Genomic DNA, 24,106 nt, shown 5'->3' with positions numbered 1-24,106 from the left:
CTGAATTTTCTCATCTCTAAAATGAGGCTATACAGGTAGGCATTCTTGAGGGCACCATAAAAGGCCCATGAATTAATTCAGCCATTATACTTAGCACAATCATGGGCACACAAATGGGTGCATTTAGTCAGGTGTCATCATCATCATCATCACCCTCTCCTCTCCCCGCAAAGAAGATCTGTGCCTCTTCTATTACACCAAATGGAATCAGTTCTTGATTGAGAACAATGACTTTGTCTCCAGGTGATCAAGCGTTAATGGGCAACAGCAGCAATGAGTTTTGTTCTTTGAGGTGGAGGTTGCTGGTCCTACTGGGGTGGGGGTGAGAGCTCACTTGTGGCTCTTATGCAGCATGAATCCTGTCTCCGAACCCTTTTATTGACAGGGAGCACACTCATGAAATTCAGCTCTTTCCATTCGGAAGTTCTATAATTAGTGTCATTTCTCTGTTCCTTCTCCTTCTAGCTCCTAGTCCTTCATTTCTCTGCTTCCCCTCCCTTTTTTCTTCCCCTTTCTCTTCTCCCTTCCTCCCTGGCCTTTGCTCTCTCAGGTTCTACCATTTCCAAGAGTCAGAGGTCTTAATCCAGAAGTCGCTGTCCAGTCAGTCACTGAGGGAGTGTGGGGGACTCAGCCTACAGTGATGTAACAACTTTGTAACTTTAGCGAGATCTATCTTAAGTGACACCTTTTCCCGGGGCCTTATGGCTTAGCCTGGTCCTCTCATCCATCCGCGCAGTGGGTTTCCATTACTAACCTCGCCAATGATCAAATGAAACGTGAAATGGGCTATTCTGAAGCCCCGAGGTCCAGATGGATCGATATGTAAGCCAAGGGCAGAGCTAGGGCTCTGTGAATCGAAGCACACTGGCCTACTTCGTTGCTGGAGACCTTCTGTCTAGAAGCAATTCCTACTATGGCTGGCTGGATTTCAGCCAGCCCAGCTTGGGCCGGCGCGGCTGCTTTAAGAGAGGGGCGGGGCCCGGCGCAGGCGAGGCAGGGCCTGCCCACAAGGCTGCTTTTCCTTTTTGATCCATTCAAAAATTACTCATTGCAAATTCCCGGACAGCTCGGGGAGGAGAAGCTGGGGGGGCGGAGGACAGAGAAGGCTGCAGCGGCGCAACGCTGGGACTCCCGGACCCCGCGGGCTGAGGTCGGACCTGCAGCAGCCACCGGCCCGCGCCGAGCTCCAGTGGCCTCTCCAGGAAGCGTCAGTCTCCGCCCGGAGATCTGGGAGCGCCGCCCCCGCCGTCCTCTCGGGACCCCCGGCTCAGGCGCGCGGGCGATGGGCGGCCGCTGAGCGGGCACTCGGCATCGCGACCCCAGCCCTCGGCATGGCTGCGCGCGAGGAGCTGTACAGCAAAGTCACTCCGCGCCGGGATCGCCTGCAGCGCCCGGGCACCGTCAAGCATGGGTCGGCGCTGGACGTGCTCCTGTCCATGGGCTTCCCCCGCGCCCGCGCGTAAGTCACCCTCCTGGGCCCCGCGACCCTCGACTTCGCTCCGGCTCGCCATCCTGGCGCTGCCTGAGACCTGGTTAGGGGAACACGATGGGCGCGCTGGCGGCGGGAGTGTCGGGCTAGGGGATTGCTTGGGGATGCTGGACGGCCCGGGCCATCAGGTTCAAATCCCCGGTTTCGCGGGTAGCTCTGGGCGGTTCGCGCGCGCTCCCCCAGAGGTCTCTTATATTAAGCCCGGGAGAGGCGGGTCCCTTGGAGGACTTGGATCCCCTATCCATCCAGAGTGCTGAGCCGGTTTGGGAGTGAGGGTCGGGGTTCGGTCTACTGGTGGCTGGGGAAAGGCGAAGGGCAGTGGGGCAGGGTGGCCGGCGCCCCCGCTGCAGCGGCTTCCAGCTCCGGATGTCGCTCTTGAGCTTTGGCTCCCTCCGGAGTGGGAGGAGCGGGAGCGTGGGTGTCGCTGCGTGTTCATTGATAGAGAGGATGGAATGGGAAGAAGCGATTCCTCCAGGGGACCAGGGTTCTCGTCAGTGGTGACGGCAGCGCAGAAAGCTGTGGGTGCTCGAAAGTATGGGGCGGGGGCTGGGGGGAGTTGCCCTCCTGCCTCCTTCCTTTCCGAGGGTGGGCAGGCGAAGGGCAGAGAGCGCAGGTGGCTGTAGCTGTAAGCCTTCTGGGAAGAGCAAGGTTGCCAGCGTCAGGCTGCAACAGTTCTCTGGAGCCGGTGCACACCAGGGCAAGGGGCTGGAACCTCGCCTGATAGAAAGCGTTTGCCTTCTCTGGTTAATTCCTGGCTTGCTTGTTTCCTCCGTGGAGACACAAAGTTCGGGATGGTGGCAGGTGCTGCCCTCCCTTTCAATTACATCACCAGAATTGAAGAGTTGGGCGAACTTAATCAGATAGGGTCGAGTCAGTAAGTTCGTTCTTTTCTCCGCTTTCATTCATGAGGTAACTCCAGGTGTCCTAACTGGGAGCCTTGTTTCATTACTAACGTGGGGGCAGTCTAAGGAAAGACGACTCCTGTTCAGGAATGCATCATCCTACCCAGCCTGCTCAGACAGGCTGCAGTGCTGTTTGGCCCGCTCCATGAAAGGCTGCAAAGCGGACCAAGATTTCTGCTTCCTGCTGACTTCAAAACACTAGGGCTTCAGCCTAACACAGGGAGAAGATGCAAAGGGTTTTGCATGGGGTGCCAAGTGAGGGTCCTCCATGGAAATCCCTGGGGTTGGGTGGCAATCTAGAGCTTCGTGAGAACCAGAGTGTAGTCCAAATGTACTGTAGAAGTTGTTTAGTTCCAGGTAGCTGCCATTTCTGAAGTGTGATCAGCGTCAAGGACCCAAAGTGATTAAGTAAATGAAGAAGTGGTTCAGCGGACTCTTTAGATTTTCATGTTTGATATTCAGTAGGCTTTAAGGGAACAGTGTGTTTCCTTCAATGGTCCTCAGAGGCCTTGCTCGGGTCATGACAGACTAGGATGATGGTTTGATTAATCCCTGAGGTAGCACCATAGCAAAATTACTGGCGACATACTATTGATGCTTGGAAACACTTTATTTTCATTACCCAGCTTAGTGAAGACATATTCCACGCTTTTTTATGACCTAGGAAGTTGGGTTTTAAAGAAGTTGTTCCAAGTTGGTATCCCTAAGATAAACTTGTGTTGGTGAGGTTGTGCTCCTTCTGAAGGCTCCAGGGGAAGAATCTACTCCATTCTACCAGCTTCTGGTGGCTTGTGGGCATTGTTTGACTGTGGTTACCCCATTTCATTCTATCGGGTCTGTGCTTGTATATTGATTGTATATTGTATTCTCTTTGCACCAAACCCTCTGGTGTCTTTTATGATACATATAGAAATCTCTCTCTCTCTCTCTCTCTCTCTCTCTCTCTCTCTCTCTCTCTCTCTCTCTCTCTCTGTGTGTGTGTGTGTGTGTGTGTGTGAGAGAGAGAGAGAGAGAGAGAGAGAGAGAGAGAGAGAAAGAGAGATGGAGAGAGAGAGAGAGAGAGGAGAGTTTATGAAAGTCTAGTTCTCTCCTTGTGCCACATGGGTCTCCAGGGACAAACACAGGACATCAAGCTTGATGGTAAGCACTTGATGTAATCAACCCCAGCTCCATCCCTGTCATCAGCAAATGCCAGGACTCTGTTCTGTTTTCATGGCTTAATAGTAATCCACAAGGCATAAGATTGCCCTGTGGTCCTCGTGGGTAATCTGAAATAATTACCCATGTCTAAGTCATCCCTGAACTTCATAACATTATTCTTTTAAAGCCTTTTCCTTGCCATGTAAAGTAGTGTTTATAGGTTTTAGGGATTAAGATATAGGCACCTGGCAGTGGTGGCTCACCCCTTTAACCCCTGGCAGTGGTGGCTCACTCCTTTAGTCCCAGCACATGGGAGGCAGTGGCAGACAGCCTGACCTACAGAGTGAGTTCCAAGACAACCAGAGCTAAACAGAGAAAATCAGTCTCCAAACCCACTAAAACCAAAACACCACCACCACCACCACCACCACCAACAACAACAACAACAACAAAAACCCTGCAAGGGGTGGGGGACATAGATATCTTTTCGAGAGTCATTAGTTAGCCTACCACAAAGTATTTTACTATTTCTGTTATTGCCTTTCTTCCTTTATCCAAGAGGAAACAGAGACTGTCTGAGGAAGGGAGGTGGGGTTTATTACTTTTAGCTAAATTTCTCCTAAGAGGAAGTGGTGTTCTTAGAGTCATGTGACCAAATTCAGTGTCCTAAGCAGGTTTTGTTTTGCTTTTTTGTTTTTGTTTTTGTTTTCATGCTCATGGAGTCTCTTATACCCAAGGCTGGCTTCAAATTCACTATAAAGCTGAAATTGGCCTTCATTTCCTGGTCTTCCTGCTTCTTCTATCTCCACAGTGGTAGGATAATACTCACATGTCTCCACATAAGTCCCCAAAGGAGGTTTGAATGGATTGGGGTCCCTATCCCACCCTAAAGACACAAGTGTCTGCCTTTCATCTTAGCTGGTTTACTCAGGTCAGTAAGAGGCAGCTATTGCAGATTTCCAAGGGTAGGCTTTTAACTTCTAATGGAGAACTGAGGAGAAAGACTGTGAGACTGACCAGAAATACTCACTGGCTCATCTGGCCTAGAGGGAGGGAATGAACAGAAAATTGTGTGAGGTAACAAAGCCTTGTAAAGGAGTGACAAGCCACAGAAAACATACCCTGAGGTCCCAGAGGAGTCTTCATGTGGCAGATGAAAAGAGATCCTTCTAGCCTTCTGAAGAGAAATAGCTGAAGCCAGGGCTACTAGCCAGACTCCTCGGGGTATAACTGGGCCTGTCCTGGAACAGCAACTGGACTCTGGATGGCTACAGAGAGGCCAGGCCAGCGGGCCCAGGTTCCATTATGAACTATGTTGTACCATGCTGTGGTCCTGGAATTGACTTAACCTCAGGGCCTTGCTGGAGCCTTCTCAGGGGAATGCTCTTAATGAGCCTGGGCTTGCTAAGTGCTTGACAGAGCTGAAGGCAGCAGACTGCCTGGCTGGGCCAACCAGGGTGACCTCGGGGTATGTTCTCTGTGGCTTGTCACTCCTCTCTGAGGCTTTGTCACCTCACATAAGCTTCTGTCCAACCTAAACTGCCGTCGAAGGACCTGTTTGTGCTGCACTTGGTGGTTCTGTCGGGGAGCCAATGAGGCAGGGCTGAGCTGAGGCCTCTGGAAGGAAACTTTCAAGGGCTGTATGGCTTACCCCTTCCTTTTTCTTTTTATGCTCATTAGTTGTGTGCTGGCCTAAATGTTCTAAAAATAGAAACCCAGCTTCCTCCAGGCTGGTGAGGTTAGTCTGAAGGAAGAGGAAGAGTGATCAGTGGGCAAAGGCCTGAGGCCCATGAGGCCTCAGGGACTTGAGTGGTCCTGAGGAGAGTGGAAGCGGCCTGTAGCTGAACACCACCCAACTTCAGTCAAGCGAGCACTGAGTGCATGTTGCTTTTCCTCTGGTTTTAGAGGGTAGATGCTCTCAGCTTGCCTCTAGGGGCCAACTGTATCCCTCAGAGCAAGTCATTGAGTGACAGAATCCAAGGACTCATTGCTCATAGAGCCCCTGTACTTGGCCTTTTACCATTTTTTTCCTCGTTCGTTTATTTTAGTTCTGAGATAGGTAGCCCAGGCTGGCCTCAAACTCACTGTGTAGCTAAAGTTGGCTTTGAATGCTTAGTCCAACTGCCCCCTTCCTGATTGCTGGGAACAAAGTTGATATTCTCCTTATTTTTATTTATTACATGTATTTCTGTGTGAAGGTGCCAGAGTGAAGGTGCTACATCCCCTGGAATTGGAGTTTTGGACAGTTGGGAACTGCCATGTGGTGGTTGGGAATTGAACCCATGTCCTCTGGAAGAGCAGCTAGTGCTCTTAACCACTGAGCCATCTCCCCAGCCCCTTATTTTTAATTTTTTTTAAGGTTGCCTGTGGCTAGAGCCCTCTTCACTTATATAGATAATAATATTATTATATATATAATAATAATATAATAAATAATGGCTTGTATGTATTTCCCAATGACTGAGAGAGAGGGGGTGGGGGGACTGTGTGGCTCATTGGTAGAACACTCGCTTAGCCTCCACAAACTCTGGGTTCAATCCCCAGCACAATGAGAGAAGCAAATAACAAAACAAGAAAGTCTTGAAGGGGCCTGGCAGGAGGGCAATATCCCAAGTTCTAGTCCAGGTCTGCCTGATTCTTGAATCATCGACTTTCCCACTGTGTCTCTCTTTCTCTACGTGGGGGTCAGCTCCTGTACACAGCAATGCCTGCTCTGTTAACCGGGGCAAAACCTTGGAAAAACAGAGCCTGGACATTCACTATTGTTTTGATAATACTGTGTTGCCGGAAGGAGATGAGGTGGGTGGTGTTGGTGTATCTACAGGTAGGAATAGCTGGGTAGGGTAGGCTTGTTTTTCTCAGTTGAGAACATTTGAGCTATGTCTAGTTAAAGAGCTGGACAGTAGCAGAAAGCTGGAGTAAGCGCCTGGGATTTGGCTTTGGGCAGCAAGCCGAGTTAGCTACACCTCACTGCTCAAAGACAAAAGCAGCCCAAAGTAGTCCCACAAGCTGTTGAGGGCGAACCTGCAGGGCCATGCATTAAAATATCTAGTTTCTCTGGCTCTCTCTCTTTTACCTGTTGGCGGACACTGGATCCCCTGAAAGCATTTGGCCAAGCAGGCATCTCTGAAATGTAGCCAACTCTGACCTGGGGCCTGGGGCTCCTTCCCTGTGCATCTTGGATAGAGAACTATAGTTGTGGTTCACTTGCCACAGAACAGTTCTTAACAGGTGGACATGGCAAAGGAGTCTCTACCTACTGTACCTATGCCCTTGTGCACACTCTAATGTGCACTAAACATCAACAGCTTCATAGTAGTCCTCGGAGGGCTATTTGCTGATGACCACATGGGTAGTTTTCAGGGGTCCTGATTGCTGTATGGACCTCAGCCTAAAACTTCAAATATTCTGTGTACAGAGAGGTTGCAGTTTAAAAGGACGATGGCAGACCATCTTTTTAAAGTCTATTGAGGAGTCATAAACTACTAAATGATGCACGTGGACAGGTGAATGCAATAAGACACGACATAGCCAAGGCCTCAAAGTTTTCTTGTGTCGGGTCAGTAAGATGGCTCAGTAGGGTCACAGTGCTCACTGTCAAGCCTGACAATCTGAGTTCAATCCTGGGACCCACAGGGTGGAAGGAGAGACCAACTCCAGGAAGTGTCCCTCTGGCACTGTGAACGTTTTCTAACATCCTTTTACTTGTGCTTTTTTTTGAATTTTGAGTGCCTCTGTGTGTGTGGGGGGGGGGGGAGAGTAAGATGGAGAGGGAGAGAGGGACTTTTTAAGGTTTTCTGAGATAGGGCCCCATATAGTCCAGGCTGGCCTCAATGTAGTATGTAGCTGAGACTGGTTTTGAACTTTGGGCCTTCATGCCTCCACCTTGTAAGCAGAGTGATTATGGACCTGTGCTACCACACTCGGCTTGATCATGATATTTTTTACTCAAAATCCTGTGTTATGAATCAGTAGTTCATTTCTTCTGATTGACCTTGAGGCCCGTGAATGGGCTGCTGCCCTAATTATAACCCTTGAATTCAGCTTCTATGAAAATTCCCCGTTACGCCCTAATTTCTAATTATACATTAGGCTTTTAGACCAAATTGGCGATGACACAGCAGATTCTCAAACATAACCACTTTCAAGTCTTAGAAATTGAACATTTGATGAGGAAACAAGCCCAGAAGGCTAAGGGCCGTGGAGATGGATGAATACCCAACCTTACTGATGTGCTTGCCTTACCAACTGACTGCCTTGAACTCCAGCTGCCTCTGCCCAGCTATTTTGGAGCTAAAGGCTCTGCTTTGTCTCCTACCACAGCTACTCTGGCTAAGGACAGGGGCTTTGGGAAAGCCTTTGCCATCCCAGTAGGCTCTGCTTGTGTATGGGGCTTTTCGTCTGTGGGCATCTGTCAGCTGTCTTATCTGTCTGTCCCCAGCAGGCATTGCACATAAGGGCCTTTTTCCTCTGTGCTTGCATCTGGGGACTGGAGAGACCCCATTTTTAATCTGCTTCCTTCCTCCTGCCTTGGTGTGCACTTTGAAATCGTTCCTGGGTTCGAGTCCTAGGTCTGCCCCTTACCAGCCAGATGAGCTCGGGGTGAGTTTCTGAACACACCAAGCCTTTTTCCGATCTGAACTACTAGCTGACCCCTACTGACATCTGAAATTTTTCATCTCAAGCAGTCTTCTGCCTCAGACTTCTGAGTAGCTGGGAGTATAGGTGCGTGCCACCGAGCCAAGCTCTGCTTGTGAAATTCTGACAGTAACATTGGGACACTTGTGCCTGTGAGACGTGCCAGTTCATACAAACAATGGATTACCTCACCCCTCTATAAAAAACAGTTTCTACTGCCACTTGAGTGGCCGTATCGTTCTTCATGGTGCTGGCACTGCTTGGATGCCTGGGTACTCTATGCCTTTATGTCTCCCTGCCTCTCTCTTAGCTGGGATACACAGTAGTAGATGGGCAGAGGCCAATGGTGTTTCTCAGTACTGCATTCTGCTCCCTCGTGCCTGGCTCTCTCCAGAGGGTCTGAGCAGTGCCAGGCCAAGTACAGCAGAAGCAGAGCGGAGCCAGCACCGCCCAAGCTGCTGGCTGTGATTGATGGCCAAGCTCAGGGATCCGATGGGGTACCATATGGCTGTCTACTGATTACTCTCAAATGGAATCAGACTTGAGGTCTGCAGAGAGAAAGAGAGAGAGAGAGAGAGAGAAAGAGAGAGAGAGAGAGAGAGAGAGAGAGAGAGAGAGAGAAAGCGCACATCTCCTGTGCCTTTCTGCAGTGTGATGGGCACAGCCCCAAGCAGGACACAGAGTCAGTGCCAGAAGGGTGGTAGCAGTGCCCATGGGGACTAAAAGCCCTTGTCTTCTTTAAGGAGAAGTCTCTCGGGGATCACTGGGAATTTGCCCAAAGACTTTAGGGAGACTCTCTCTGCTACTTTGTTTGTTTGTTTGTTTGTTTGTTTTTGTTTCTTGGAATGTGGTGGGTATGTAACATTGAGCAGAATCCTCTAGATCGCCCAAGGGCATAGGAGTTAAATCTTCTCCTCCTCCCTCTCCCCACCGCCCCCATTTATTTATTTATTTTGAGATCCAGTTGGCACTGAACTCTTTATCCTCCTGCCTCAGTATACCCAGTGTTCCATTTTTCTAACACCCCTTTCCTTTGTGACTTGAATTATCCTCTTTGCCTCCTACTATGTATGAGGGGACAGTGGCCCAGATGACCCCCTCCTGTGCCATGGTATCCCACTAAGCTCTGTGGAGTGGAGGAAATGCCAAACGGCAGTCTCCCCAGCCAGCACCGTAGGCAGCCACAGCCTCTGCATCTGGCCGGCTGGAGACTGTTGCCAGCAGCCCTCCAGTGGCAGGTGAATGTCTACTTAGGCTAGAGTGAATGTCGAGAGGTGTTGGGCGTTCTCACCTCAGGAGCAGGATGGTGCAAGCAGGGATCTTTGGCATTCTGACCCCAAAATGAAGCCAGCTTTCTCGGCTTTCTACACTCATGTCCTTGGCTTTCCTAGACCTCAGTGGTTCCTCTACTGTAAAGGACTTTGAACTCAGCCATTTCTTAGATCCTTTGCAATAAGGACTGAGTGACTCCCCGGTGACTTGGACAAGTGTGTTGAACTTCACCAGGACATTAGTGTGGCTTCTTTTCTATCCCAGGGCACCTGGATTGTGTGTCTTCACCTTTGTTTTCTTTCCCACAACACTTTATTGTCAAAGAACATTCTTCAGGGGCATAGGGAAATGGCTCAGTTGTGTAATGTGCCTGCCCTGCAACCTTGAGAACCTGAGTTCCACCGTTAGTACCCACATAAAAAGCCAGCTATGGTGATACACACTTAAGGTCACTTTACTGGGTGGACCCATAGAGCTTTCTGGCTAGCCTAGGCCAATCATGGAGTGCCAAGTTCCCGGTCGCAGAGAGACCCTTGTCAAAGCACAAGGTGTAAGGCTACTGAAGGATGACACCTGGGGTTGTCCTCTGGATTCCACATGCACACGCGCGCGCGCGCACACACATACACACACACACACACACACACACACACACACGCATGCACTCACACACGCACACTAAGCTCTTTAGGACTATTGATATTCTAGAGAGTAAATAAATGGAAAGAAAGAAAGATGTGAGGCAATTACAACCATGGGGAGTCATTTAATGAGTGTACATTAGAGTAATTTCCCAATTGGTATGAAATGTGCTTGCTTTCCTGCAAAATACAACCAAAGTGCCGGCTAAATAGAAGAGGAGGTCCTGCCGGCAGCCTGGCACCTAAGATCACCAAATGATTCAAGGATGCCTTCTCAGTAAACGCAACATCTCCTCTTCTGGGGAGTTGCCAGATGTTTATATAATGCTTCCGGTGTGTTCCCTGGCTCCTGTAGAGGCATAAACATTCTTGTGTATAAAGCAACTTTGACAGCGGAACTCTCAGGATTAGGGCTGTTTCTATGTAGGAGTGAGAAGCTGAAAGGAAGACCAGCTCTGATTCATAGCGGTCTGCAAAGTGCCTGGGGGAGGCAGAGGGCACAGGAGGATCTGGCAGTGTCTGCTTTCAGGTGTTGTAGCCCTGTGGCTGGAGGAAGGAGTTTGTTTGGGAATCAGGTACCTGAGTTGTTTAGAATCATCCTTCGGTGGAGACTGTGCCCCATTCAGAAATGCTTACTGGATTCACTCTCTCAATGTCTATTCTTTTGTCCCAGGAAGGAAGCACTTCAAGAGCAGGAAGGAAGTGTGCTTCCATAACTGATGTGCACAGTGCATTCAGCCACAGAGACATATGCAGAGCCCTGCAGGGTCAGCTGCAGTCTCCAAAGCGGAGCCGCCTGCAGACTCACTCTTTCTCAGCTCTCTCCCGGAAGAGCCCGCCTGTTTGTCTTTTCTCCTTTTTGTCTGGTTACATTTGTCTATCTCTGACAGAGCAGCTGGGGCCTGCTTGACTGCTCCTCTTCCTATCCACTTCCTATCTCCCTCAAGCCTTCCTAAACATGACCTGTGAAACAAACCAGGCAAAGGGAGCATCCCTACATCACGTTCTAGGGACACAGAATAAACTTCCATAGCTCCTCTAATGGCTTGTTAATGAAAAGTTTGCTGTGGGATGTAGATTTTTCAGAAAAACAAAACCAAAAAGTATAGACATTTCACTGCATATTTGCCGGAAGCTATGAAATCTTGTCATAATAGGAGCTGGGGGTACAGATATAATTAGGTCTAATCTCTCTTTCCCTGAGACATTGGTACTCTGGCGTGAAAGACAGAAATTTATGGCCAGGCGGTACGTGCAGTCCAAGGGATAAAAGACACATCTATGGGCTTGGATGGAGGTCAGTTAACAGTGTTTGGCTAGCATACACAAAGTCCCGGGCTTACTTAATCCCCAGAACCCTGTCAATGAGGAGTATTGATGAATACCTATAATTCTCCATCTTGGGAGATGGAGGCAGAAGGATTAGAAGTATAAGATCTTCCTCACATACATAGTGACTTCTAGGCCAGCCTGGGCTACATGGCACAGGAGGAAAACAATAGGACCAGATGACCAGAGAGGGAAACTTGAGTTTGAAATACAAATCCAACAGTATCAATGAATAGTTTTCTTTTGTCGGGGGGCCTGGGGGTGGGGGGTTTAAAGGGTTTTATATTACAAGTGGAACATCTCTGACCCAAGAACCCAAACTCTGAAATGCTCTAAAAGGTACAGACTTGCACACAAACACGATGTTGCAAGTGGCAAGTCTCATATCTGGCTACAGAGGATACAGAGGCACCCAAAAGATGGGACATGGCCTACAGGTGATACCTTTGAAGTATGGGACAGAAGTGAGTTTCATGCGCTTAGACTTGGGCCCCTTTCCCAAGAAAGTTCATTTGAAGTACTTGCAGTTATCCCCGAAAGAGGAGGAGGCGTGAGGTCCTCCCATCCCAAGCATTTTGGACAAGGGATGCTTGAACTGGATAGACTGTGAGAGACTGCTTGTGGGAAAATCCTCCAGAAGGAGACGCTCAGAGGTGCATAGCCGGGTCAGTAGCACACTTTAGCTGGCTTAGGCCCTTGGATAACAGTGAAGAGAAATTAGAGCAGCAGATGAAGTGAGGCTTTCAGAGTCTCCCAGGTTGCCTGGGACTGAAGCAAACAAAGCCTTGCTACAGAACCATTAGATTAGACCTCTAAAGCTAGCCCCCAAGGTCGATTCCCTTATGTGGACACTTCTTCCTCCTGAGGCTGACCACCAAGTTTCAGCTATCACAGTATTGAAGTCCACTGGATTAGACTTTACATGTGATTTCTCTCCTTTTCCTCTTCCAGCCTCCCGTCAGTTTAATGTTTGGCTTTGAAACAAGATTTCACTGTGTAGCCAAGGCTAGCCCCACAGTGCATCGACGTACCCAGCCCTGCCTGTCTTTTGTTCAGCTTTGCTTCCCTGCTGTTGCTGGCCATTCGTTGGCTTCTCACCCTACAGAAGACAATAGTCATTGCTCTAACACCTTCTGGGAACCCCTGAGGAGGAGGGGGGGATAGAGTGGACAAGTGCCACCCACAGTGGAGAGCTGGGAAAGCCAGAGGTGTGTCACTTGACTCTGGCCAACTGGAGCAAGGCGAACAGGGTTCTGGCAGCCCTTGCTCTACCCCACCCCCTACCCATTCCCTCTGCCTTGCTAAAAACCATGAGATTACATTCCTAAAGCTAGCTACCAAGGTCTGTTCCCTTATTTGGCCACTTCCTCTTCCTGATGCTGACTACCAAGGCTCAACTATCAAAGTATAGTCCACCAATCAAAAGCCCCTTTGGCTCACCTAACATGCCCAATTCAAATTAAACAGGTCATCTTAATAGGGGGTTTCCCTGTGTACAGTTATAACCCACCATTTTTCTATTGCGCATTTTTCTGTTTCCTCTCTAACCAGACGCAGTCCTTTGTCCTCTGGGACAAATACCCCTGCTCCTTCTCTCTTGTTCCTTTCCCCTTCTCTCTTATCTTCTGTCTCCTATCTTTGTCTCTTATTCCCTGTCTGATGTCCCTCTGGGACAAATAAATCACCTTTGTTCTGAGAACTTAGTCTTGAGGATACTTTTCCTAACATCACCCATCCATCCATGAACTTGGAACAAGGTATATTCTTCTAGGACTGAAAATGGGCTTTTGAATGAAATGGTTCAAGTCCTGGCTCTGTTGCTTTCTGAGGATCTGGTTTTATTGTGTGACAGACATTTTCCTGGGGAGACACATCTATTCACCCCAGATAGGGAACCCATGACAGACCAACATACAGATACCACTAAGTCCTACGTGGTGAACCAGTGAGCTTTATTGGGGTTACTTAAAGGAAATATGGGTGAGGGGGTTATTTACGGGAGCAGTAATGACTCAAAGACAGCTACATCACCAAAGCCCACTCCACCATGGGTGACAACTTACAAGAGCTGGGACCCTGGAGCACATTGTACAGCTCATCAGGTTGGAGAGTGTCTCTTCCAGGTGCCTCAGGTAGTCTAGCCCTCTTCCGGACAGCTCTGCTGGCTTCTGCTTCTTCCAGGCAGTCTCTGGTCTCAGAGACTTATGTTTTGTCTTGAGAGTTGTGGTTAGAGCTTAGTCTGACCTTTCTTTACTCTGGCAGGGAGAGACCTAGTAAGTCGGTCATCTCAGGGACTTGCTGAAGCTAATTTGAGCTTCCCTGAAGGATGAAATGTTTCATCAACTGTTGAGAAGTGCATTGTCAATGAGTTAATTCTGTAGATTGGGTAAAGGAAGCCACGGCACACACGTGCGACTCGTGGTTTATCTTCTGTTGTTGGGCTCTGCTGAGGTGCGTGTGGACATTCCTTTGTTTCAGAGGACTTGGCGAGGACAGCTCGGGCCATGGGGAGCTTCCTCCGAAACAAACACTTCCTTCTGGAGGCTTCCATTTTCACCTCATCTCTTTTGGGAATCGGGGATATGAGTCATAAGAAGTTAGCAAGTGGCTTTTGTGAAACGCGGCACATAAGGCGAAGGGCGTGTGTAGCTGCTTCCGTTAGCTGCTGTCAAAAGTTACTACGCACTGAACAACTTTGAACACCCAAGTTTATTCAGCAGTTTTGGGGCCCAGAGTAGAGGAGTTGTTTTCTTATTTTGTTTTTGTTTTTGTTGTTTTGTTTTGTTTTGTTTTGTCATTTGTTTTTCAGCAGGGTCTGCTATGTAGTTGGACTAGCCTAGAACTCTCTGTATGATGAGTCTAGCCTCACACAGCAACTTTGCCTCTGACTCCTGAGTGTTGGAATTACAGGCATGAGCCACCACACACACCTGGCTCCAAAGCGTCTCCTACAGGCTTATATCTGAAGTGCAGACAAACTGGGGTTCTGTCCCAGCCCTGGGCGACTGCCTACATTCTATGGCTAGTGGCACCACCCTCAAACATGTTGGCTTGACATCTGCACCATCTGCACCTTATTTCTCTTCCCCTGCCCCGGCTCTCCAGCCTCACTCTGTCCCTTCTAAGTTCCCTTGTGATTGCACCTCCCCAGTTTAAGAACCGTAGCTCTGCCACCTCTGTAAAGTGTTGCTTGTAGCATCCCAGGTTCTAGTATTAGGGCATGAACAGCTTCCTGGTGCTCTCAGTCTGTCAGCTACAGTCTGAGATGCACATTTCTCCCTAGTCTGTGACATTTGTCACATTTTCCTTTCCTGTCACTAACCATCATTTGCTATCTTATTTCTTTTTTTCCACTTTTTTTTTTTTTTTGAGACAAGGTTTCTCGGTGTAGATGGTCTTGAATAACCTGTTTTAGAACACCATTCAGTCCCGGTGAATGAAGCCTACACTCTTTATCCCAGGGAAACACTGCTGCCTTAGCTTTGGTCTCTATCTTCAGCTTGTCCTTGGCTGGCACAGACATAGCAAATATCGCACCCAGCCCTTTTGTTCAGAGACAGGCTTTCTCTGTGTAACCCTGGCTGTCCTGGAACTCACTCTGTAGACCAGGTTGGCCTCAAACACAGAGATCTGCCTGCCTCTGCCTCCCCAGTGGGATTCAATGTGTGAGCCACCACCACCTGATTTCAATGGGAATTCTAAATCAGCACCCAGAATGGTGGCTTCTGGCTGGTGTTCTGTGAGGTTTGATGAGCAACTGAAGGTAGGAAACTAAGTTCCAAATAAATGAAGTGATATCCCTAGATTATACAGGCCTGAGGTCACAAGGGCAGCCTGGTTTACCCCTTGGTTTGTTTCTGGGCCCCACCCTTAAAAGCCTTGTGGTTGGCTTTTATTTTTTTCTTTTTTCCGAGACAGGGTTTCTCTGTGTAGCCTTGGCTGTCCTGGAACTCACTCTGTAAACCAGGCTGGCCTCGAACTCAGAAATCCGCCTGCTTCTGCCTCCCAAGTGCTGGGATTAAAGGCGTGTACCACCACCGCCTGGCTTGTGGTTGGCTTTCTAGTCATGGTGTTGACTGGGTTGACAATGATGCTAACTCCCTTTTGGACGTGTGTGTGTGTGTGTGTGTGTGTGTGTGTGTGTGTTGGGGGGGGTAGGGACAGACACTGTAGTTCTTGGAGTCACAGATCATCCAGTTCCTGTCAACTACGCAGCTTCCACCTGCTGCTAACACTGAGTGAGCCATGGTGATAGAAACAGGAAGTTTCTTGATCCTGTGGCTTCATTGAGAGACTCCTTGGGCAAAGCATATTGTGGTTTGCTTGGTACTGAATTTGTAATCAGACTGATGTAGGTTCAAATCCTGACTCCACGTGGCCAAGTTAACAAAAATCTCTGAGTTGCAGTGTGGACCTCTCTTAAATTTCAGAGCATTACTGTCATGACAGAAGAAGATAGAGCGCATAGGTGGGGTTGGTGTGGACCCTGCTGGCAAGTACGCACTAGGTGACAGGCGGGGTGGGAACCACAGCATTGAGAGAAGTGCAGAAGGGGATTCTATGTGCGGAAGGGATTTTTCCATTTGTTTTGAGTTGTTGAGACTGAGTCTTATGTAATCCAGGCTGGTCCCAGTTCACTCTACAGCTGATGAAGGCTTTGAACTTCCCTCCTCCGAGGCAAGTGTGCACAAAGATGCATGGCACATTTTGGTTTCTTTTTGCTGCCTACTCTGTCCTGAAGTTCAAGATTTCCTGGCCTCAGCCTCTGTAGTGTTGGATCTACAGACTAGAGCTGCCACAGCCAGCCAAGTGAAGATTCCAAGCCACTCATGTCTTTCTTTATGGACTGTACGTTCCTCACCCCTTAAAGATGGAGGCCTATGGTAAATTAGTGAGGCTTTTGATTGACTCAGACCCTGAAGAGGGACTGTAAGACAAAAGTATCCTTTCAGAGTATGGGAAGATCTCTTCCAAAGCCCATGGAAGCCACACACTGTCTTCTGCTGGGCTTCCATGTGCACAGAGTTGGTAGTCTCCCTTCTCAGGAATGATCTGTGGCCAGAAGTGGCTATATAGGTACTCATCAGCCTGTATTGGCACTCACTGGCACACACACACACACACACACACATACACACACAAACACACACACAATCTATGTATATATGTATATATCCTGGTACTTTGGAGACACTGAGGATCAGTTCAAGTTCAGCCTAGAACACATGAGACCATATCTAAGAACAAACAACAACAACAAAATAAATAAAGAAAAGAAAAACCTGTAAAGTTGAGCCTTCTGACACAGACCTGTACCCCAACACAAGAGGATACTGACTACAGCAGGAGAATGGTGAGTTCAAGGCTAGCCTGTGCTGCATGGTGAGAACTTGTCTCAAGAGAACAAAGCAAGCAAGCAAACAAACAAAAGCCAAGGGCTAGGAGTGTAGCTTAGTGGGGAGAGCACTTGCCTACCATGCACAAGGTCCTGGGTTTGAGCTCCCATTTAGCAGAAACAAGGAAGGAACAAGAACAAAACCAGAATCCATGATGCATTCATTGGCTGGGTTGAGCACAGGACCCCTGTGGAAGCCAGCTGGTAGGTAGAACCTGAAAATCAGCTGGGACGCAAACATGAGCCTCTAGAGATCTCAGGTCTCAGGCCTGAAGTGTCCTTCATGCCTCAGGAAGTTCTTATCCCAGTGGAAGATCACAACTATACCCATGCAAGGCTAGAAGAAAGCTGGGCCCCCTTGCCTTTCAGGCACAGCGAAGCTCTCAGCCTCATTTCACCTACCAGTCATGACAGGAGGAGCTAAGTGCAGGAGCCAGGGAGGTGACCCCGGCAGGATTTGGGTCTAGACTAGTAGGAAGTGTGCCAGTGCTTTGAGCCTCAGGAGACCTGGAATTACCGAGAGCTTTGCACTGTGACAGGCAGCCGGCCTCGAGGATGCTGAGGTTGAATTTTAGGGCATGGAGTTGTGATGATTTTTGTTGCCTGTTTTTTTTATTCCTTCCCTTTCCATCTTCTGTAGCCCAGGGAACTGCTCCTTGTTTTTTCTGAGTTGTCTGCAAATAGTAACGTGGGGCTACAGATGTTTAGTTTGGAGAGTGCTTGGCAAGATAAGGAAAAAGGCAAGGCAGAAAGAGTCAGATTAGTTCAACAAAGAATCACTAAGCCTGACAGGTACCCAAGATTTTGCTGTGTTGGCAGTATTAATACAGAGAGGAATAAGACCCAGCCTCTGAATACAAGAAGCAGATGACTTTGATATGTGATATAATCAAGGGAGGGAAGGGTATCTCTAAATCTGTGGGCTGCCATGTGAACATAGGAAGCTTATCAGAGACTTTCATAGGGAGGTTATCATTGTGAGGAGCAGAATCAGGTCTTAGTTCACAAGGACAAACAAGCTTGAAAAACCAGTGGTCCAATGATACATGCTACCTCTTGAGGCTTCATGCTCTCACTCTGGCTTCTGTTGAACATAGGTAACTTTCTGACTGACATCCTGAGAAACCTCAAGAGTTCTACTTTGAACTTAGAAACAAGATGCAGGGACCAGGCTGGCCTACCCTGGTTGTAAGGCCTATAGAGATGAAGGTCTCCTTTAGTGGTCAGTCCAGGTAGCTCCTTTCTCATGCACCCTTCCCAGGGCTGGTTAGGAAGACTGTCTCTGCACAAGGCTGAAGCATGTACAATGGTGGGAGGCCAGCCAGCAGGGCCTCAACAGAGGTCTTCTTGAGCATCGCATGCTGATCAATCCCTCATGGCTGTAGTCCTGCTGTGACTGTTCCCTACACATGTGACAGGGTATGGGGACCAGTGTTTTAGACTTGGAGATAGAGAGTTGGCATGGATGCTTCTCAGGCAGCAGTGAAAAGGATGGCTCAGGATGACTGGGCCAGGGCATTGGCTCAGCTCTGAGAAAGAAGAAAGTGAACTGTCAAGCTGATAAGATTGGGAATTTGAGCCCCCAAGGCTCCTAAGACTGGTTTGGAAGTCCTAATGGAACTGGGGTGTGTTCAACATTTTCAACAGTAAGAGGGCAGCTGTAGATCAGCCTTGAACTCATTTTGAGAGAAAATTCTAGAAGAGACGAAGTTGTCATGCAATTTCTGAGGATAGGGTAAATGAGTATTACAGCACTTATTTTTAGTTACAAGTCCAAGACCATTTCCCCTTTTGGTCCTAAGCTAAGGCTCTGGGGTTGCTGGTTTATAGAGGCTGTTTCCTCCTCAGACAAGAAAGATCAGGATAAAGGTGCAGAAGTCTCCACAGGATTCTGTGGTCATCTCAGTTTTTCCCTGGACCTCTGCCACAGCACAGAACATCACAGAACATAGCTTTTCATGGTGGTTGTTCATTTATTTTTAACACAAATTTATTGGGTATGCATAGTACTAGGATCTAAAAGAAACAAACACAAATAAAAAGTGTCCTCTGCCTTCTTAGTACTCCCAGTCAAGTGGGGACAAGAAAAAAATTAAAGTATGAAAGAAAGAAAGAGTAAAGAAGATTAGATGGCTTGGAAACAGAGATGTGAGTGGAGCTGTGGAGTCAGTCATTCAGGAGCTAAGAAGGTGATGGTGGTGGGGTCTTTGTTTCTCCCCAGAGAGCTAAAATCAAATTCATATTGTTTTCTGGAAACACACACACACACACACACACACACACACACACGTGCACACACACACACACACACACACACACACACAGAGAGAGAGAGAGAGAGGAGAGAGAGAGAGAGAGAGAGAGAGAGAGAGAGAGAGAGAGAGAGCACTTAGGACCTTATGCATGCTAAGCAAGCCCTTCACTGCTGAGCTCCACCCTCAGTGTCACCAGCATTGTGTGCCATTCCCCAGCATCAGCACCCTATGAATCCAGTCCTAACTTACTGCAAAAGCCCATCAGTGTAAGTGACCCCTGTTTACAAACAATGAAGCAGAATTCAAAGGGGATGTTAGGCATGCCTTGTGAATTTAGGGACATCCCTGGTCTTTAACCCAAGTTTTCTTGGCTCTGAACTTTTCCTTACACTTATGGTTACATGGCTTTGGTTTTGGCTTGGCTGGTTTATTTTTGTTCCTGGATCACAGCTTTAAACTCACACAACGAGCTCCCACACGCTCACTGGCAAACAAACGTTCCTGGCAACACAGCCAGCTGCTGTTTCCCGTGTTTAGAGACCACATTGCAGGGAAGTGTTTTAAGAGCTGTTTTGAGTGTTGTGTCTGCTCCTCCTTGCAGAAGTGTGGATGCTGCTTCTGAGAGAGAAGAAGGTGACATGGATGCTCTGTGTTCTGTGGCAGTTCTCAGGGGCTGGAAGATTTGTGTATGAGGATGAGCTCAGAGCCTTTGTTCTGTGTGGTGTGAAACTATGGCGTTTATGAAGTCAGTGGATTCTGAGGTCAGAGTTCCTAAGCTTCTCTGACCCTGGGTATGACAGTTTATGTCTGCATTGCCCATCTACAGGACAAGTTCTCCAAAGCTGCAGATAGTATCTCTGGAAAGTCCAGTGTAGCATAGATCCATTAGCCCTTCTCAGAGATACTAGGGTGCTTTCTGCCCCAATAGATCCCAGATACAGGGTAGTTACAAAACCAGGGGGTTGCATGCCAAAAAGGGGCACCTTCTCTACTTATCATCTTGGAGCAACAGAGAATCCAAAACTTACTAAATAAATACAGATGATAGGTTATGTTTGTTGTGGGCCTACTACGTGCTACTTTATGCTTTTCTTAATCCCAAACCAAGTAGTAACAAGCATTTCCATTCTGCAAATGAGAAAGACATATGCAAAGATATCCAACTCGGAAGTGATTACATGAATGTGGTTTTTGAGGGGGTCAAGATGTTGGTTTTTCAAGACAGAGATTCTCTATGGAGCTCTGGCTGTCCTGGAACCCACTCTACAGATCAGGCTGGCCTCAAACTCAGAAATCCACCAGCATGTGTCTCTCCCACTACCACTGCCAGACCATGGCTATACTCTTAACCCATCAGGTTTTAGAGCCCCTTGTTATTTGTATCATTTGTTATTCCACATTCTGCTTCACCCTGCCTTGACAGCCCATTGAAGCTTTGCATACCAACATTCCATGCTATTGAGTTGTCTTCCCTTCTTCTCTTCAGTGTTTCTGGGAATGACTGTCAATCAGGAGTTAATCACAATCTGGCTATCATTTTGCTTTCCAGCTCCTTCGAATCCACCTTTCACAGGTACTGTACAGCTTAGCTGCCTTAGACTTCTCAAGGACCTGTCCTTTTAGCACCTCAGATCCCTCCTGCCCAAATGTATTGATAAAGCAATGAATGTCTTCTTTCTGGGTGCATTTTTCTGCTTTTAGTGAGAGCTCATTGTTTATTTGCTTTACTTATTGAACTGTGTAACAAACCGAACCTGAACGTCAACTTTTTGATCCTTCTGCCTCGGGCTCTGCATTGCCAGGATTTCAGACATGTGATACCATACCCTGGTTGTGTAGATGTGCTCTTACCTACCTTTCATAGTCTGTTGCTTTGAGAAAACTGAATCGCTCATTTCACACTTTTCCACCCACCTCTCCCCATTCCCCTTCCTAGGTAGAAGGTGTTTGTGCCTGTGTGTGTGTGTGTGTTTGCATATTAGCGCTTGCACACACGTACATGCAACTGAATCCACTGCCTCAGCTCATAGTATGCAAACAATACAACACCACTTTGCAGGACACTCACAGGTGCTTTATGTCTGTTTCCAAGACTGGATTGTAATCACAGAGTAATATCTCAGAGCTTTATGTTTCTCTAACTCATTGTATGGAGGCCAGCATCTAATAACTGGTAGCTCATTCATCTCAAGTACTAGTACAGTTTATTAATATTAATACTTGTTATTCATATGCCCTGTGTTGGGGAGACTGTTAAGTGCAAAGCAGGATTCCTAAGTCTTCAGGAGCTTAATGTTGTTTTGCTGGAGGAAGTGGAAATCCAGCCATGTACCTGTAAAGGAAAAAATACTGTCTTGGTCAGCTTTTGGGCTTGCAGCAAAGTAACCACAGACTGGGGGCTTGAGCAACAGACAGAGCAGTGGGCAGGAAGTCCAGCACCAAAGTCTGGCTGGTTTGGGTGAGGGCTACTTTCCTGACTCGCTGAGAGCGGCGGGCTCTAGAATAGAAAAGAGGGAAATTGGGTCTCTAGGCTCACTCTCTTGTGTCTGTAGGGTTTTGTTTATTAGTTTGTTTGTTTTGGAAACAGGGTTTTTCTGTGCAGCCCTGGTTGTCCTGGAACTCATTCTGTAGACCAGGCTGGCCTAGGAACAGAGACCTGCCTGCTGGAATAAAAGGTGTCCCATCACTCCTGGCTTTTTTTTTTTTTTTTTTTTGAGGGGGAGGGTTTGTTTTTGTTTTTGTTTTTTGTTTGTTTGTTTTGCTGTAATGGTGTATAGCTGAAGATAACCTTAAACTTTGATCCATCTACCTCCACTTCACATAGATGCCCCCCTTCACAAAGTGGTCGTCTCCTCTCTTAGTTTTCCTTCTTAGAGACAGGACATGTAACCCAGGCTGGCTTTTCGACTCTCAACCTTCTACTTCTGCCTCCCAAGTGCTATGCCTACAAATGTGTGTCAATCTTACTGGTCTGTTATTGGGCCACTCTGCTACTCCTCTTATGAAGAGGAAAAGGTGCCAACTCCACATTCCATTTTATTTGCAGGTTATGGTGTCAGTCTGTGAACTTATTAGTTATTGTTTTTAAAGATTTCTTTCTTTGTATGTGTGTGTTGTGAGTTTATGTGCACCACCTTCTTAACTGCCATCCACAGAGGCTGGAGGCTATCAGTTCACATGGAACTGGAGTTATAGGTGGTTATGAGCTGCCTGGTATAAATGCTGGGAACTGAACCGAACCCAGGACTTCTAGAAGGACAGTAAGCACTCTTTTTTTGTTGTTATTGTTGTTGTTTTTTGTTTGTTTTTTTGTTTGTTTCTTTTTGAGACAGGGTTTCTTTGTGTAGTTCTGGCTGTCCTAGAACTCACTCTGTAGACCAGGTTGGCCTCAAACTCAGAAATCTGCCTGCCTCTGCCTCCCAAGTGCTGGGCAGTAAGCACTCTTGACCACTGAGCCACTCTCTACCCCTCTTAGTTTTGCTTTTGAACAAAGATCTTAAGAAGCCCAGGTTTTAAGGGAAAACAGCTTTGGCTTCCTTTTGGGAGGTAACAGCCAAGTGACCTTCTAAAGAGGACTTAGGAACTTAATGGTAGGAATTTGAGAGCAGATAGGAGAATGTGGGAAAAGTGCCCTACTGACAGTATGGGCAGGATACAGCTTCAGCCATGCCTGCCCCCACCCCCTCTGCTCCCTTCAGTGTCTGGCAGCCAGTATCCATCAGGTTTTCTGTCCTCCTTTCCATTGTGGCTGCGCTTAGCCAGTGTCTGGCTGGCTGGACCACATTCCTCTGGGCCTAGGTGATCAATAAGGAAATGGAAACCACAGAAGTAAGCCGGAAGCGGAGGAGTGGTGGCAACAACCAAATCTGTTTCCCAAGCCTTCTCAATAATGCCTTCCTTCGCTGGCCATGCTCATTCACTTGTGACTCACTACTATGGCTGCTGGTCCTCCTTTGGCATAGCCTCCATCAGCTCCCAGGACCTTCTTCCTTGAGGCTGAGAGGGGCCTTCAGGAAGAATGGATATTGGCAATCAGAACTTCTCAGTGTTCCATGCAATGGCCAGCGGCACAGGAACTGCTCTGCTCAAAACACTCCATTGTAGAACCTAGCCTGAGACTCTATCTCATTGAAATTCACCCTGAGTGAGGACAAAGAGTATCCCTCTGTGGAGCATGGTCTAAGGAAAGGTTACCATATGGAGGGTCTCAGAAGGGGTTGAATTCTAGTCTCCACTTTTCGCTTGTTTGCAGGGTGATGCTGAGTAATTTATCTGTTTCATTTCAAACACCATGCATTATATACTTACTGTGTGCTGAGTGCTGCCTGGCGACATGGAAATAAACCAGGAACCTCTGCTCTCAAGTGCCTCAGTCTCTTACCCCCCGTGACACAGGCTGCAAAGAGGAGTGTATGGTAAAGGACCACTCAGCCCACTTTGAGGGACTGGGGAAAGCTCTCAAAGGAGGTGCGGGTACCCATGAGCTTGGAAGAACAAGAAAGTAAACAATTGCAATATGCTTAAGGTGGAGGAGTAGACTGAGAGGCAGAGTCAGTGGGTGCAGAGGAAGATGGGTAGACACATGCGCACAGTCAGGGGAAAATCACAAAGTCTGTGATGGGCAGTGAAAGCTTGGGAGACTGTATGCTCGTGTATATGCTAAGCCGTCAAAAGACACTAAGGCCATGGAGCAAATTCATGGTCTGACAGATCATCTGTGGGAGCCTTGTCCCGTTCAAAGTGTTGTCTCAATTCATTCCGAATCTGCTAAGAGAGAACTTTCATTTTAGTAAAATCTCCTGAGGATTGGCACACACCACAGACAGACATTTTATAGCTAAAGCATCTATATCCCTGGATTCAACCAATCTCATATTAAAAATATTTAAAAACAACCCTTCATGGGGGCTCACACCTTTAATCCAATGCACTTGGGAGGCAGAGGCAGAAGAATCTCTGAGTTCGAGGCCAGCCTGGTCTATAAAGTGAGTTCCGGAACAACCAAGGCTACACAGAGAAACCCTGATTTGAAAAATCACACACAC

At 47.8% G+C, this 24,106-nt stretch overlaps 1 protein-coding gene across 2 annotated transcripts in view; it reads left to right on the top strand.

Moving 5' to 3' along the window:
• The first annotated feature begins 699 nt into the window (after nucleotides 1–699).
• The window catches only part of Ubash3b (ubiquitin associated and SH3 domain containing B), a 145,074-nt gene continuing 121,667 nt past the window's right edge, over nucleotides 700–24,106 (top strand). Inside the window, exon 1 of one of the 2 annotated variants that reach the window (XM_031345679.1) lies at nucleotides 700–1,459. In XM_031345679.1, coding sequence (XP_031201539.1) covers nucleotides 1,332–1,459 — 128 coding nt within the window. In that variant the 5' untranslated portion in view covers nucleotides 700–1,331. The remainder of the gene's footprint in view (nucleotides 1,460–24,106) is intronic. The other variant, XM_031345680.1, reaches the window with a different exon arrangement.

This window comes from Mastomys coucha, unplaced genomic scaffold (assembly GCF_008632895.1).
Source record: "Mastomys coucha isolate ucsf_1 unplaced genomic scaffold, UCSF_Mcou_1 pScaffold23, whole genome shotgun sequence".
Lineage (NCBI taxonomy): Eukaryota > Metazoa > Chordata > Mammalia > Rodentia > Muridae > Mastomys > Mastomys coucha.
This window is presented reverse-complemented; position numbering and strand designations above follow the sequence as displayed.